We start from the raw sequence: 17,281 nt of genomic DNA on the forward strand, positions 1-17,281 counted from the left end.
GAGATGACTCTATACAAACTATTGGAGAGTGAAACATGGTCGGAACAAAAATCGGCCCTTATCTACCGCATTACCATGCCTATAACATGCATGCATCCGTGCGAATTATTGCCCTAATTCTCATTAAGCATTACGTGGATAAAAGAATCGTAAGTTACGAGAAAACTGAAAAAATAATCCTAATTGAATATACATGTGCTCTGATTATTTTTTATAAAGTAATGCTAGGGCACCAGCAACTTTTGTGATTTGTAGCCATCAAATAGTCATCAATGATGGTTTTAATGGTGTGAGATTGGTGTGAGATTTCATCCAATGGCTCATTTTTCTTTATTGGTTATATGCTGGTCAAAATTTAACAAAGTTGCTGGTCCCTTAGACTTTTTATTTTTTTTATTTCCATATAATGAAGCTCTAATAACTCAAAATCTTGATTTTTTGTGCTTAGGATAACATAGAAATATAAAGATGGATATGTGAATGAGGTGGGAAATGAGGATAAGGAGGCGTCTTTGTATGTTCTTAGTTGCGCCTAAGCCCTAAAGCAAGGGACGGAAAATTAGCATGCGCGCATGCCCTAAATTGCTCTGTATTCTTTTTAGATGGCAAGTTGTGACTTTCTATTTATAGAATTTATGATAATAATTTAAAAATGGCTGATTCACCAACATAAAAGAAAAAAAATTGATTACAATAATAAATAATTTTTAAAAAATTCCTAGAATATGATGTTTGAAAAATCTATCACTTGTAGATTGTAGTTGAAAAGAAATCGATATGCTCTACAAGAAAATTATCCATTTAGCAATACTTTTTTTATTCATAGAATAGGTTATTTATTGTGTTTTCTTTTAAAGTAAAATAAAAAACACAGTTATAACAACACTTAAAAAGTGTTTTCTTAAATTATAAAAATATCACTTATAAAACATAGTCTTATCTTAATACTAATAGATACACTTTTTTCACAGAAAATAACTTTTTTCAAGAGTCATCTAATATTTGTGTTTTGGGTGCATTTTACAAACGTCTTCTACTATCAAACGCGTCTAAACCTAGTGAAAAAATTATTTTTGTTTTCACGAATACATGTACCCGCGCACAGAAGGATTGTCTTTCACTTTCACACATCATTACTCACCATCGTCACCTTCGTCTCACTCTGTATCCTCTTTGAATCTCTGCATCTAGAATGGAGATGCCCCAGGGGTTTTGGTGCGTATGAATTTTTTAGGGGTTTTGATTCTTTTGATTTTGTTTGTTTTGAGCTTTTAGGGTTTTGATTTTGATTGTTTTCTATTGTTTTGAATTTTTGGTGTATCTGATTTTTGCTCGGCCATCGCAGTTCGTCACTTCCTTCATCCATTCCTTGCAGTATCAGTTGCGTCGTCTTCCCCATTCTCCGTTGGTGTCGTGTCATCTTCTCTCTTTTCCGCCGAAAGTGTCGCGTCGTCTAATCTCTTCTCCGTTGTGAGCATCGCAACTTGTCATCATTTTTTCTGGACTTGTTCTTCTTCTCCACCGATGTAATAGTTTCATGCTTTGGCTCCCTTCATCTCTGGTAAGCTTTCATTTTTTCTCTTCCCCTATATTTTGCCTGATTATATGTTGAATGAGTGAAACATTATTTATAATATGGTGATTTATTTATTGACTGTACTCTCGTATGAATCACTTTGAGAAAATTGATTTCTAATGTTTTCACTACAATATTTTTTATCTATTGCAATATATACTGTAAGTAACACTTAAAAAGTGTTGTTTAAAATGATAAAAAACAATGCTTAATATTTGTTGCAATGAAATATTGCTATTGCAACACTTTTTTAACTAACACTACATAAGTGTTCCCTTTGATTAGATAGAGAACACATGAAAGGCGATGCTTCAGCAAAATACATATGCAACGCTTACTATGTACATAAATTACACTTTTCTAAAATTGCTTTAAAATTTTTAATAAGCTTCTCATTATAAGTGTTGTCTAAAATATATAAATGTATTTTTTTCTTTTAAATTTCAATTTTTCCTCTAAATACATCAATAGAAAACTAAATGATTCAAACACAGAAACTTTCATTCATTCATCATCTTCATATTCCTAACAAAACGTTGAAACAAAATGCTACTGGTAACCCTAACCCCTAAATTGATGAAATTCGCGGTTCCTTTTCTACTCGCGGAGAAGCATTCCCTCTCTCTTTGCGTTCCTCCCTACTCGCCTTGTTATGCTCTCTTCGTGTTACCTCGTGTTCCTCTCTTTCTCTGTTCTTTGCACGGTGTCGGTTACTTCTCTCTGCATTTTGCCGAAAAATTGCATAGTACAAGATCTGGTTTCGTTCTGCGTTTGATCTGCTGCCAAACTTGTTTCATTTCATTAGGTGTGCACTTCAATTCTTCCCTTTCCTACTCTAATTGCTCAATTGTGTGTATGTGTGATTTTTTCAAGAAAAAGGAAATTGTGTGTGTCTATTTGCTGTTTTTCTGAGCTATTTGCTGTTTCAAGCTTCTCTAGGTTTTGCTTGCCGTTCATATCTGATCTCTTCCAATTTGCCAGTGTTCTTCTGCTAGGGTTCATCACCGCTGATCATTGTTCAGGTACTAATGATACTGCCTCTGTTTTTCTTTTCTATTTTTGTGTTTTGAATCCTAATTTTTTAGATTAGCAATTATTCTGGAAAATTTTAGTTATGAAAAGTTCTTCTCCTTTTAATCTTCTTCGCCAGTTTTTGCTTCATCGGCACCTTCGCTTCACTCTTGCGCCACCTCAGCATCGAGCGTGGTGCACTGCCGCCACACCGGCTACAAACCCGTACCACCTGTGGAAGGAGAAGGAAGAGGAGATTTTGAAGGACATTGAGCCTGTGGTTACACTAACCAAAGATATTCTTCACTCTCGAAGGTAACTAAGTAACTAACTAAGCTTGTTATTCAGCTTTGCGCTCTTTCTGTTTGTTATATTGTCTCAGTCATTGGTTACTCTTTTTTCTATCTTTTGTTTTTCTCCAAGTACAAATAAGTAGTTTTGTTGTGATTAAGTTCCTTTAGAGTGTGTTGCAAGCTGCATTTTAGAGGGTAAAATGCATCATTTGGGTGCTGTGTTATATCACTTTAATATTATAAAATATATAATTAACTTCCTGATAAGTAAAGTAACAAGTCTTCTAAAGGAACTGTACAAATTTGTGTTCTCCCGTTTCAAACACTAATCAGACTTATAAATGGTTAAATAAGCTGAACCTTTCTAAATTTAAATGACGATATGATACACAACTCAACTCAACTCAACTCAAATGCTTGCACTAACTATGAAAAACAGAGACGTCTTCAGCACCGTCGGCTGTGTTTCCGTCTTCGTGTCTGTGTCTTACTTCAATACATTGCTCATTATTGTTAGTTGGAGAGATGAGAGTGATTAGATAGCTTGCTATTATACTGATAATGTGAAAGAAAGTAAAGGGAGGAGGAACAGATTCAGATGGGTGTGTGTCTGGCCAATCTAATACTAAACTATTAAGAGAGGGTTGTCAGGTAGTGGAAATCCAACGTGTCTTGAAGGAGAGATCTTAAAGAGTTGGGTTGATTATGGTACCTTTTATAAGAGTTGTATCATCTGTGGTCTCTCTTTCTTCATTTCTTCTGCATCATTATTAGGTTATATCAAAGGTAATATTAGCTTCAATGTCTTTAATACTTTCTGACAACTTCTCCTCTTATTCTCTTTAACCATTAATAATTTGTTGTATTGTCTCCCTTATTTCAATTAATTTTTCCTTCCTTTTGTACCTGTTTTTCAAATTTCTTATTGATTTTCAAATTTTGAATTTCACCGCCATACATCATATGCATTACTCTTACTTATTTATAACTCCTTGCTTTCATTGTATTTTGGCCTTTACTCATCCCCTCCTTTATTTTTCCAAGTCAGGAATGTAAATGTTAATGTCCTTCAACTGCAGCAGCAGAATGCTGAGTCCGTGTGGGCGGTGCTAGGGCTTGCAGATGAGCCTGCGGTGCAGCCTTGCTCTGAGGTGAAGAAGAATGGGGTTTCGCCTAGGACTGCAGCGACGCTCATTCCGGGTCCGGCTGTTGTTACGTTGGGGTGGAGAGGAAGCCAGGTTGTCCTCTGAAGGCTGTGCCCACTGCTGATGTTGTTGCTGCTGTTGTGGCGGCAGCTGAAGCTTCAAGTGGTGACTCCTATTATGTTCATTGTTGTTTCTGATCTTGCCGCTGTTGTGAATGCATTGCTGTTGGCGCCCGTAGTTGTGCTTGCCAATCAACAGTCATTATAACCAGGTCATTCATTTGAGTTATGAAATTTTATATCTATCTGAGTTGATTTTGTTTTCCCTTTTTTATTTTTATTTGTTTGTTATTCCGACAAACGGATCTAAAGAAATCATTTAAGTGCCTCCATATAGCTGAGAAAATATTCTCTCTCTCTCTCTGAGTAAAATGTGCTACTATCATCTCTCTCCTCTGCAAATTTTTTTTCAAGAATCAATTATTGGAAAATGCAATGTGATTTCCACATCAATAGACCAGAAAATCCTGAACCATCTGAAACAGAGTTGAAGAGAGCTGATTTGTTTTTCAATTATGCATATGCGTTAGTTGCTAGCCGTGCAAAACTTGATGACTTTACAATTGAAGGTTAGTTATTTGCATCTGATATTTGTTAATTTTGGTAAGATAGAAGTTTCAGTTGTGATGTTTGTATTCATGAGCAGAGCACCATTCTTTATTCATATGTTGATTTTTTTAATGCACTAATTAATGATTATGTCCACATGTACGATATATAGTAATATTACTTAAGAATGATAAGAATTTCTTTCTTTTCTTTCCCTTTATTTTTACATTTTATGACTGATTCATTGGGCACTGTGTTTGTATAGTGCAAGTAGGCACAAGCAGTGCTGGATGCGGCTGAAGCTGCCACTACAACTGTGAGATTTCTGGACATACATCATAAGTATATCTCCCAGGCTTCTTAGTTAATTTGATCATCATTCTCTTGGAATTTAATTTTTTTTTTTTCATTTATCTTTTACTTAGGTTTAAGTCTGAGATTGAAGAATGTTCAAAAAAGGTCTGTTCATATGGGCGTGTGTTTGGTCTCTTTAGTTTTATTTAATATTAATAGATAGTATAAATGTGTATTGTGTTGTGGATTTTTAGACCTTTTAATTTTTTTTTCTTCTTCAGACTTTGCTATTGGGATATTTGGAGCAGCATATGAGTTTTACTTCTTCATTCTTTTATTTACTTTTTCATTTTAATTTTTTTAAAATTATTTTCATATATGTTTGGCAAATTTGCCTCTTTAATTTAGAAAATTTATATGTTTGGCAAAAATCATGCATTTAAAGAATGTTTTTCAATTTTTTTTGGAAATCTCTATGAAGCATTAAAATAGTTTTTTCTTCTACTATCTTATTGATAAGAAATTATTATTTGGTCAGATTTTTGTCTCTTACCATGTGTGATTTTCTTCATTATGGTACCATTCTTTTCTTCTGGACCAATTCCTTAATAAATTGATGGAGTTGAATGATTGCATTTATGATTTATCAATCAGTATTCAATACTATATATATAGAAATTCAAAGATATGCTATTTTGATTAGGTAGTACAGTAGATATATGCTTGTGCCATGCTTGCAAAAGAGTTCATGTTGAAAAATCTTAAAAGGAAAGAGGTTAAATTATTCAATATAATTATTTTGAATGTGAATTGTTGGGGTATAGGAGCATGCCTTTATATAATAGTCTATTTCAAATATTCGAGAGAAATTCAAGCACAAATCTAAATGCTAAGTAGACTAAGAAATTCAGATTTCTACATATTGTTCATTCCAGATCCAAATCTGTTTATATCCCTCTGGTTCATACTGATGAATGGTTTCAGATTCCTTCTTAGGGGTATTTCAAATAATAATATAATTGGCTCCATTCCTTCTTCCCTCGGTGACTTGGAACATCTTCTAAAGCTGTGAGTACTGTGGCAAGTTTCTTGTTATTTATTTGTTTTTCGAATCTGGCAGTTTCTCTTTTACTCACGGCTATTATTTGATTTTTGTAGGAACCTGAGCAGAAATCATATAACAGGATTTATTCCAGCAGAATTTGCTAATCTTAGAAGTGTTATGGACATGCAAGTCATTTGTCTTTTTTTTTCCTAATGAAATCTGTTTTCTCCTTTGTTACTCTCCCCCCCCCCCCTTTCTTTTTTTCCTGTTTGTTAATTGGTTTTTGTCATTCTATGTTGCAGTGATTTGTCAAATTTGATTCCTCAAGAACTTAGTCAGCTTCAGAACATGGTGTCATTGTAAGTTCAGATGCTGGAAATTAATAACTTGTTATCTGTATTAGAACACAAATTTTCGTTGATGATGTTAGACTCTTGGAGTGTTAAATGGTAAAATTTCAATCTGGAAATCTTCATTCTGGATCCAATTACAAGATATTGTACTGGCTACTAGTAATTTCTATTAAGTTCCTTGTTAATTTTGTTTTTATTTCTACAGAAATTTTCTGCTCTGTTAATTCTTCGGCTTGCATATTAGAGTCTTGGTGTGGTTTATGGAGATTTGGGAACTTCCCCTTTGTATGTTTTCTACAATAATTTTCCTCATGAATTGCCTCCTTATGAATAATAATTAAGCGGTACTTTGATGCCATTATCATGAATCTTTGATTGACAGATGTATAAGGTTGTAGTGGGGATTATATTGAAGTGAGTAGCTAGAGTCTCCTTAAAAAGAAGTCTCATCTTTGTTAATCCCAAGATGCATAGGCATAAGGCATGTGCCTTTGACATTATTGGACTCATCATCATATAGTCAAGGATTTGCAGCGCACCTCCTAAGTTAAAGTGCATTGAATTCATCGTTTAATTAACATACACTAATAATTTTTTATCATCTTTTTCCAATTTCATATGGCTTAGCTGCAGTTTTGTGAAAATATATAGCTGCTGTTTCCAATTTTTTAACCTTTTTATTGAAGTTTTTAATGGAAGTTAGAGACATGTTTTATACTTTTAACTAACTGATCTTTTTTATTATAGTTTTTCTTTCCGAAGAGAATCAAGACTAAGAGACAAGCTTTGTTTGTTGAAATACTTGATCAAATTTATACCTTAAGCACATTAGAAGGAGTTTTTTAGATCTATTTATTGCTTTTGTATCTATAATATTTAATATCATAAAGAAATTTTTATTATTATAATTTTTCATTTTTAATAATAAGTTGTTTATTTTTTGTTGTGTATTATTTGCAGATTTAGCATATGGGACAAGTCAAGCATGGATATAAAATATGCAAGTAGATTGATATTTTTTTTATAAATATTAATTAATATTTTGTTATGACAATTATTGTTAGACAAGAATTTTATTATTTTGTTGAGAATTATTGATGAACATGTATTTGAAATATGTATTTGAAATACTAATTGAACTTTTTAATATCTATTTTGATTAGAATTTTATTATTAGTTATTTTGTCTCTTTTATAATTTTTTCCTATTGTGCACAAATTTATTTATTAATTAAAATAATTAACATATATGAACAAAAAATTTTATTATAAATTTTAATTTTTTTGTATTTTTATTACGAAAGTAATTTTTTTTATCAAAAAGGCAACCTTTTTATTAGTTGCATATTTTGAATATTAGACAACACTTGTATGGTTGCATATCTAAAAGAAAAAGCAACACTTGTATAGGTTGCATATCCAAAAGAAAAGGTAACATTTGTATAGGTTGTATATTCAAAAGAAAAGGCAATGCTTTAAAAGGTTACATATTCAAAACTAATAGGCAACACTTTAAAGTATTGCAAATTCAAACTTATAAGCAACACATAAAAGGGTTGAATTTTATTGCAAATAGGCAACATTTTTAGTAGTGGTCAAAATATGAGAAAAGACAACATTGCAAAAGTGTTGTCTCAAACACACTTTTGAAGTGTTGTTGTTTTCTAACCAAAGGCAACACTTACCAAGTGTTGCTCTCAAAAGCGTTGCTTTTGAAACAAAAAAGTGTTGCCTTGATCTAAGGCAACGGCTGCATATGCAACGCCGTCCAAAAACGTTGCCTTAGGTCCAAAAATGTTGCCATAGATCAAAAGCAACCTTTTGTTAGTCTTTAGGCAACACTTTTTAAATGTTGCCTCAACCTGAAAATGTTGTAGTGTTTGTTTTGTTACTTATTGTTTGATAAGAACATCTTTGGATCAAAGATGTGAAAAGCAATGCAGGTTATATTTTGTTTCTAATGTCTTCTTTTGTTTCTTGTGTTTATGTTTTCATTTTAGTATTTTTTATGAGCTTTGATTTATTTTTAGTGCCAATAGAGTTATATTTTCAAGTTTTAAAATCTTAGTCACGGTAAAAATTGACATCAGGAAAGATTAAGAAGTACAATGGATGGAGACAATATTTTCTTCCTTATTCTTCAAGTCCAAAACAAAAGTTTAGACACGCAAATTAGGTATTGAAGATAGGGGGATGTTCCCATAAAGACGCAGAAAACGTATTTTTTTAAAGATATTTTTTAATAATTAAAATTTAACACATATAATTATTTAAATTATGTTATTTTTATTAAAATTAGGTAAGACAAATTAATTTGACCGAAAAATAGTGAATCAAATTTTGAATCTGTCTAAATAATTAATATTATTTTTTATAAAAAATTACTACAACACCTACCCCTATTATATAAAATGATTAAAATATTCTTATTATATATATTAATTTTGAGAATGCTAAATTCTAGCCATTTTCTTCTCTATTGTTATAGGGTTAGAATTTAAAGTTTTTAATATATATATATATAATAGGGATATTTTAGTTGTCACTACAACAAATTCGGGCTGAGGCAACCCTTTAAAAATGTTGCCTATAATAAGGAAAAGTGTTGCCTTTGATAAAAGGCAACACTTTTTGTCAAAAAGCAACGCTTTTAGGGGGGTTGGCTATACGGCCGTTACCTTTGGTCTAAGGCAACGTTTTTGTGTATTAAAGGGAACTCTTTTTAAGGCAACCTTCAATAAACGTTGCCTTTTCTGCAAATAAAGCAACTCCACAAAAGGGTTGCCTTAGAGCACCCAAACACAACGCTTGAGATGAGACGTTATGGCAACACTTTTTACGAGTTGTATTTTCTAATACATAAAGCAACACTTGTCCTGAGTTTTTTAAGTTGCCTTTTCATATACCTAAAGCAACACTTGTGCAAGTTTTTTCTAGTTGTTTTTTCATATACCTAAAGCAACCCTTGGCCAAATTTTTTTAGGTTGCCTTTTTCATATACCTAAAGCAACATTTGTCCAGGTTTTTTTAAATTGCCTTTTTTATAGACCTAATGCAACACTTATGTAAGTGTATTTGCAGTTATCTTTTTTTAATACCTAAAGCAACACCTTATTGAGTTTCTCTTATGTTCTCTTTTTTAATATCTAAAACAATATATTTTTTACCTTTATTTATATGACATTTGAAGGATATATAACACCCACATTTGAATAAGCTAATAATATATATTGCATATATATAGAAAGGTCTACCAAGTGCCAATTAACATACTTGCCAAATTACTAAGTCAAATAAATAATAAACATAAGTAAGCAAAATACATGTTTTTCTGATGATGAACTTAAACCAAAAAGAAACTAAGTTTTTGACTTGAAACCAAAAAGACTTGGTGCTTCACCATTGCGCCAAGAATTGCCTTTATGTCTTCAGAAAACTTCATCCAACAATAAGAAAGCTGCAGTCAAATTTAAATGAAAAAAATTATAGTAAAAACATTAGCTATACAATAACATGTATACTCAAGTGTTACAACAATTTAGCACACATATACCTAATCATGATTTGGAATATGAGTCGATGGAGGAGAATGCCGAGGAACTAAATTTGGATCTTGTGCACTATTTGCAGACGATTGCTTAGATCGCAAGAGAGAAAGCGCTTCATCAACATTCATACCAGGAGAAGTTTGTTGCAGCATAAGTTTCACAATATCTTCTAATCCTTGCAGTCGTTGCTTATGGTCATCTAATTCAGTTTTTAAAGCTGTTACCTTCTCTTCACTTTGTTTTTTTATTTCATCTATTTCTTTATTTTTCTTAAGAGAAGCTTTTGTAACAGTTCTTCCAAAACATCGAACTCTTCCTGGATTTTCTTTACCAAAAACTTTTTGAAATGCATTAGTAGGAGAAGTATCCATCAACCAAAATAATAGTAGGTCATTAGCACTTTTCAGTTTTTGTCATAGAAAAAGCAATTACATGAATCAGAATTAGTGGAGCAATTGGTAAAGAGCGATAGAAAAAGCAATTACACGAATAAATGCATAAAGTCATGAAGATATATGTAAATCAAATTAGTGGATTTGGAATTGGATAACATTATAAAAAGTATATTATCTATACAAAACACATACACACACAACACCAAGACATTAGATTAGACTTGTAATGCACTTATGGTTCTGTTTAGTTTTTGCATAGGAAGGCATGTTTGTCCTATTTGCTGGTGCATGTACTCTGTCACTATCATCAAGTGGTCACAAATCTTTGGAAAGATTCATGTGTGTTCATATTTATTGCTATAATAATAATAGTAAACCAACACAACTATAGTACAACCATTTGCATTAAAGGACAAACAATTCAACTTAAATCATTATTCTATAAAGTTAATGTCTGTTACTCACCATTCATCAACAGTTACTGATCCATTTCTCACATACTGGGCAAAACAAAACCAATTCAAACCTAAAACCAACTAAATACATGTCTGATGTTATCAGTTACCATTATGCGCTGTCATTCATCTGAGTTTTCATATCAAGAATAATTAGAACTTAACTAGCATGCATCTTAATTGCTTCCAATTAATATAGTCTCTATATAAACATCAAAATAAACAAACCCTGCATAGCTACAAATTAAAAAAGAATAACTTCTAAGAATAATTATCATCAATAGTCCACAACAAAGAATTAAATTAGAACTCGAATTTCACTCTAATAATTAATAACTGATATTTTTTTGTGACATGTAATTAAAAAGAAACAAGAATTAACAACATATAAAGATAGCAATAATCAAATGAAATTAGTAGTGATCATCAGATAACACCAATAATAATATTTTGCCTACAAAACCCTTTGAATCCATGGGAACCAAGCTTCTACAATTTTCTATCTATTAATTAAAATAACCATTCTTCTGCATCATATCTATCATCAAATACAGCTTCTCCTAATTTGCAAGTACAAAGATCTAATTCATATCAGTTTTTTTTTCCAATGGGCACCACTACAGAGACACTAGTTGGAATAGATTGAAGGATTGAATTAAATGGAAGAGAAAATTAAATAGGTAAAACAAAGAGCACAAGAAGAAAACTAATTACTTGGTGAGCTACGACGGCAGAAGCGTTGATCGGAGAGAGTGAAGTTGCGAAGAGGAGGAGGTGAGACAGAGGAAGAAGAGGAAGAACGAGAAGGGTTTCTCGAAGGTGACCGCGTACTTGGGGCCGAGACAGGGGAGGAGAAGCCGTGGAGCAGCGTCCGTGGAGATGATGACCACGAAGGAGAGCATCGCGCCAACGCCTTTGAAAGGGAACACCGCCCCGTCGCCGACAGCACCGCGAACGAGACCAGAAGTTGAACGCCGGGACCTCCTGCTGCCGGTTGTGTCCCCTTTTATGTTGATTAGGAAAGTTAGTGCTTATGGTGGGTGCTGGGCATAGTGATGAACTTACTGAAGCACTCACTAGAAATGATTTAAGGAAAACCAAAGGTCTTTCCTTTTTTTTTTTCTAAGTTATTTGATTGGAAAGTAAATATTGGGGGAATAGGATGAAAAGTTTCCCTCTAAAATTTTTAGCTATGAATAATTTTAGGCAACTTTTTATAAATGTTATTTATTCAATTTTTTTTCATAACTTTTATAAAATGTTGTATTTTTATTTAAAAATGTTGTCTTAAATATTTTATATTGTAACATTTTTTGAGTGTTGTTTTAGATATCAAAGACAATAATTTTTGTGGGTGGCCAAAAATTTAGTTATCTTAGCCTTATTCAAAAGTAACACGTCAAAAATGTTGTCTTTGCCTATCTAAAGCAACTATTGTTAAATGTTGCTTCGAATAAGGGTTACCTTAGGCCAAAAATGTTGTAGTGTGTGTTTTATAATAGAGATATTGTAGTAATTTTTTATAAAAAATATTAATTTATACCAGTTTAAAATTTAATTTATTAATTTTTTTGCTAAACTGATTTGTCCGATCTAATTTTAATAAAAATAATATAATTTAATTGATTACATGTGTTAAATTTTAATTTTTTAAAAAACATCTTTAAAAAAAGACGTTTTTGACATCTTTATCTAAATGACTCCCTTAAAGATATATCTCACCTTGCGGGATTTGTTTATGGTGATTATCAATCACTTTAATTCTATATATACTCACATGACTTATAATTCCGAAAATCAATCCAATAGAGATTGCACTGGAATGGGATATCAATGTCCTTTGCCTCGATAGATCATAATTATTAGTTTAACAACAAAATACAAAAATTACTACATTCTAAATGTGGTGTTTATTTATATAAATAAAATTACTAATTAAAGACTAGTCTAGTAAAGCATCATGTTCTTTGGTTATGGAATGTGAAAAATACAATAATAATGATTGTATCGAGCTCTATTTTTGTTAAGAATGCGACATCACATTTTTGTAATCTAAATTTAAATATTACACTTATACACTATAAGAAAAAAAGTCTGAGCTACACTTTTTCCTTACTACGCTTCAAAAGCGTTGCTAAAAGAGGTCAATGGCCACACTTTTATGAGGAGACGGTAGATTAAAGATTTGACCGCGCTTTTTCATACCACGCTTCAAAAGCGTGTACAAAATGGTCAATGACTATGTTTTTATGAGGGTGGCAATTGATTAGAAATTTGATCATATTTTTTGTGCCATGCTTCGAAAGCGTGGCCATAGAGAGCAACAGACATGCTTATAAAGCGTGCCAATAGAGTAGCCATACGTTGACAATTGTAAAGTGTGCCAATATATAGGGTATGTTTAATATACTGAGCAAAAACACTTCACTATTAACACCTACACTTAACGTTTTTCATCATTCTTCATCGCGCCTCCAACCTTAACCCCAGAACTTCATCGCGCTTCCAACCCCTGCTTCGGTGCTCCCTACATCGGCTCTCCCTCCATTGGCGCTCCCTCTATCGGCGCTCCCTTCGTCTCAAAGCCTCCGTCATGCCCACTCTCTCACAATCCCTCAAACGTTGCTCCTTCCTCCATCGTTGAAACCCATAACGCTCTGTTTTTCCTCCTGCATCGCCGGTCTCTATCTTCTCCTGCGTGTGGCTATGCTGCAACTCCCTAACTAAACTTCTACCTCTACTTCAAGTGAGTTGGTATTCTCCCTCTACTCCGCATATCTATAGTCTGCCTTTACTCCGCGTCCTTGACTCACACTTAGGTGATTTCTGTTCAGGGATTTTTTTTTCTCCATCGGATCAGGACTAATCTGATTATAGGAACATGACTAATTTTTGGATATCTTTTGGTGAGCTATCTGTGCTTTCAAATTTGATAAATGGTTGTTTGTCTTTTTTTTATGACGAACTACATTTTTGTCATTATCTATATTACTGGTGTCCATATTCTAACTACTTTTTTGTTGTTATTTTTTTGTGTGCAGATCTTGAACATTGATTGGTTTCAGAAACGACTCAATGAAAACGACGAGGTCTCTTTTTAGTTTTGAATAACAAAGAAGGATGACAAGCTGGCGATGGAAATGGCGATGGAGAACTAAGATAGTACTCCAATAGCACCAAATAGAGAAGGATTTTTTATCTGGTTCTGTGTAGTTTTGGGTGGAAGGTTGGGCGTTCTGAATTTAGGAATTTTATTATTCTGTTTTTTCATGAGGGTTCACTGTTTTCTTTTTTATTATTGCAATTTGCTTATGATTTTGTATCCTTCTTTGTTAGGGTTTATTGATTTTGCAATTTTCTCATTATGATTCTACATCTTGCATTTCAGGCATAAAAACAAACAAAAGAAAATTCTGTTATGCTAGTTTATGATGTTTACCATTTTCTTAGCAAAACTATATTATGGTTCATTTTCTTTGTTTTATCTAAGATTATGTTGGAGATTGGGATTTGAAGAAATTTCAAATTGTTTTCTAAATTTATGATATCAATTAGAAAAATATAAAAATCATTTACGAATCTTCTCTTGTTTAATCATAGTATTGCTTCCTTCTTCTATTGGAGGTTCTAATTACACAATCAGTGTATGAGTTTCAAATCCTGGGAGTTTTTTTCGTAATTGATTCAGCACAATTCACTGTCTACTCTGCAATGAATTGATGTTTAAGGTAAGGTTCAGATTCATCTAGCCTAACAAGCAACTGCTCCTGTTATGTTAGATTCCTAGTCCAAGCTCCCTCATCTGTACAAGTGAGCTAGAACCTTGTTTAGACTATCCAAATCTGCTAATATTTCAAGTGCCATTGTTTGAGTTATCATCATTGATGCTTTTTTGCTAGAATATCTTGTCAACATGTTTAGCTCATGTGCCATTTACCAAACCTCTTTTAGCTGCTTCCTGGTTCTTTTCAAGTGGCCAGTGATTCAAATTTTACCTTTTCTAGTTTATTGCTTTTGTTGCAAGAGTTCTTTGCCTAAGTCTGTCCATGGTCTTATCATGTGTTGAGTTTTTGGAGTATCTTTAATAAAAATCAGCCAAGAAAACTCAGATCCATATCACCTCTATTTCTCTCATGGACGACTTATAATTTGAATCTCATTCTACTTATAATCCAAAATCTTTTATAATTGATTCAGGTGCCTCCAATCATGTAGCCAATAATCGAATTAGATGTACCCTTTCTACAATAATTAATTCAGGTGCCTCTAGACTAGAGTCACACAATTTCCTCTAGGCCAACATATTATTCTGCATTTTGCATTTCGATGTATATTACTTCATTTTGGTTTTGTTGGTGGTTATATCATTGGATGTGTTCTAATTCTTGTGGACTATAATGGTTTTAACTTTGGAAAAATTTGGTGAAATTTTGCAATTAAGGGCATTCAAAATATCTATAGAAGGTTATGTTCTGCTTCAGTTTGCACCCACAGTTGCTTCGCGCCAGTATGACTGGACTAGAAAGCAAGTAAGTTCGCCTATTCTGTAATTTGAGGATAATGACATGCTAAGTCTGTTTTACAATATCTATCACTTCGAAATTCGGCACATTCATAACTCAATGTACCGTTCTTTCTTTAGAAACTAAAATAGATTATTTTATTGACTTAGTGAGTTGCTCTTGTAGTTTTCAATGTCTGGTCATGTTTGCTTGATTGTAGGTATTCTCATTATCAATGGGTGAAATGGGAACTGTGATTCTTGGCGCAAGGGAGTCTTGTGAATTCTTCCATGATCGTATAAAGGGCAAAAGGTACTTCTATGCTATACTTTTCTGAATTCTAATCATTATAAAATGTGAATTTGTAATTAGATTAACATATTATATATGTCACTAATTACTGTTTGATTTGTCTTGTAATAAAAATTGCATACTATATTTATAGGTTTGGTAATAAAAAAAGATTGAAAATTTATATTGTGCAATGATGAAGGTAAAGTAAAAAAAAAATTGAAGGCGGAGCCTCTTTCAGATGGTTTTGGCCACTTGTTCAACCTCAGTAACCCTCTTTTCTTTTGTGAACCTTTGTTGTATACTTTAATTTTCTCGCCATGCTGATTCAGTCCATTACATATATTGCGGTTTGCAAAGAGCTGATATCATAGATCAATGGAATATTTTGATGGTGACCAGTCTTTAGTGTAGTTATCTAAAGAATATCTTATATGACCATGTTTATGTTGATGCACATAATATAAAATTATAATGAAGTGATATGCAGTTATGTTTTCTTTGATTCCGACTTTGTGAGATTTTCATGAGCTCAGATTGCTAGGACTATTGAATAGTCTGAGCACCAGAAACCTATTTGTGACTATTGAATTTCTATCCAATTTCACATTGATGTAGTATCTCTTCAGATTTTGGTGAAGAAAGTGGCGGGAGTGATCGGACTATCTAAATACCAAGACAATCTCGGGAAGGGGCAGATAAGCAGCAACTTCCGTGAGGTAAGATATATTTACTTATTTTCCGTTTTTATTACTGGCTGGATTCTTTTGCTGATTAATATTATTTTTAAGATGTAATGAGTAAATTGGCATAGATAAAACATTTTGTAAGATCCAACTTAATGTATTGCTGCAAAATATATTTTGATTTATTCTGAAACTTATATTGGATTGTTCCCAATTTTTTGTTGTTTCTGTAGGTCTAACACCAAGCTAAAGAAGATTTTTTCAGAGCATTTGTGTGAAGTATCAAATGATGAACCATTAAAATGCTATTTGTAATATTTTGTAATAACTTGATGTTTTTTAAGTTATTGTCTTATAGTTTTTTTTTATTGTTTTTGGAGCATATTGAAGTATACATGAATGCACATATATATCAAGATTCTTTTTTTCATTTGATATAGAAATAGGCCCCCGCTTTTAAAGCGTGGCAATAGATTAACTTTAGGCACGATTACAAAAAGAGTGTGGCGATAGATTAACTAATGGCACGCTTTCCAAGCGTGGCTGTGCTTTAAAAGGATGGCTATATGTCCACCAGAGAGCATGCTTTAAAAGAGTGGCTATAGAGTTTTTTAAGTTATTGTCTTAGTTTTTTTATTGTTTTTAGAGCAGATTGAAGTATACATGAATGCAATATATATCAGGATTCCTTTTTTCATTTGATATAGAAATAGGCCCCCCGTTTTTAAAGCGTAGCGATAGATTAACTTTAGGCACGATTACAAAAAGAGTGTGGCAATAGATTAACTAATGGCACGCTTTCCAAGCGTGGTTGTACTTTAAAAGGATGGCTATATGTCCACTAGAGAGCATGCTTTAAAAGAGTGGCTATAGAGTTATACATACAGCCACGCTTAAAAGCGTGATAAAAAATAAAACGTAGTGATAGATTGACAAAAGCATGGGAATAGAGCTACTGCTATGCTAGCAGATGTAACCTTTTTAAAAGTGTGCCGGTAGCTCAAAAAGCGTGGCAAAAAGCTATTGTTAGGCTTTTTTTAATTTTTTGCCACATTTTAAAAACATAATAAAATTGTGATT

At 32.6% G+C, this 17,281-nt stretch overlaps 2 protein-coding genes and 1 long non-coding RNA gene across 57 annotated transcripts; 2 read left to right on the plus strand and 1 right to left on the minus strand.

Moving 5' to 3' along the window:
* Nucleotides 1-528: 528 nt before the first annotated feature.
* On the plus strand, nt 529-7,501 carry LOC112776115 (uncharacterized). Of its 50 annotated transcripts, none has more exons than XR_011877123.1 (11): nt 529-1,215; nt 1,346-1,561; nt 2,516-2,598; nt 2,727-2,902; nt 3,929-4,296; nt 4,899-4,949; nt 5,059-5,092; nt 5,912-5,995; nt 6,086-6,157; nt 6,275-6,331; nt 7,286-7,501. XR_011877123.1 is itself a non-coding variant. In XM_072227026.1 (10 exons), the coding sequence occupies exons 6-10, from the start codon at nt 4,924-4,926 to the stop codon at nt 7,350-7,352; spliced, it is 306 nt and encodes a 101-aa protein (XP_072083127.1). In that variant the 5' UTR covers nt 953-1,215; nt 1,346-1,561; nt 2,507-2,598; nt 2,727-2,902; nt 3,929-4,653; nt 4,899-4,923; the 3' UTR covers nt 7,353-7,501. The 50 variants fall into 50 exon arrangements, 19 of the variants coding, with proteins under 19 accessions (XP_072083127.1, XP_072083138.1, XP_072083131.1 ...); XR_003189795.3 differs by having other exon boundaries at nt 953-1,215; nt 2,507-2,598; nt 3,929-4,653; nt 4,899-4,975; XR_011877120.1 differs by having other exon boundaries at nt 953-1,215; nt 2,507-2,598; nt 3,929-4,653; nt 4,899-4,975; nt 5,924-5,995.
* A 2,030-nt stretch (nt 7,502-9,531) lies between these two features.
* Nucleotides 9,532-11,822, minus strand: LOC112779590 (uncharacterized). The gene is made up of 3 exons (XR_003190793.2): nt 11,437-11,822; nt 9,878-10,209; nt 9,532-9,781 (listed from the first exon to the last, which is right to left on the minus strand). It is a non-coding gene; the product is annotated as an uncharacterized lncRNA (long non-coding RNA).
* A 1,315-nt stretch (nt 11,823-13,137) lies between these two features.
* LOC112779691 (single-stranded DNA-binding protein WHY1, chloroplastic-like) lies at nt 13,138-16,631 on the plus strand. Of its 6 annotated transcripts, XR_011877706.1 has the most exons (8): nt 13,144-13,468; nt 13,557-13,628; nt 13,764-13,948; nt 14,323-14,450; nt 15,164-15,251; nt 15,445-15,536; nt 16,145-16,234; nt 16,435-16,631. XR_011877706.1 is itself a non-coding variant. In XM_072227865.1 (6 exons), exons 3-5 carry the CDS (start codon nt 15,120-15,122, stop codon nt 16,183-16,185), a joined length of 276 nt encoding a protein of 91 aa, XP_072083966.1. In that variant the 5' UTR covers nt 13,138-13,468; nt 13,557-13,628; nt 13,764-15,119; the 3' UTR covers nt 16,186-16,234; nt 16,435-16,631. The 6 variants fall into 6 exon arrangements, 2 of the variants coding, with proteins under 2 accessions (XP_072083966.1, XP_072083967.1); XR_011877705.1 differs by lacking the exon at nt 14,323-14,450; XR_003190819.3 differs by having other exon boundaries at nt 13,138-13,468; nt 13,764-15,251.
* Nucleotides 16,632-17,281: the final 650 nt, after the last annotated feature.

The sequence above is a fragment of the Arachis hypogaea genome, chromosome 19, assembly GCF_003086295.3.
Source record: "Arachis hypogaea cultivar Tifrunner chromosome 19, arahy.Tifrunner.gnm2.J5K5, whole genome shotgun sequence".
Lineage (NCBI taxonomy): Eukaryota > Viridiplantae > Streptophyta > Magnoliopsida > Fabales > Fabaceae > Arachis > Arachis hypogaea.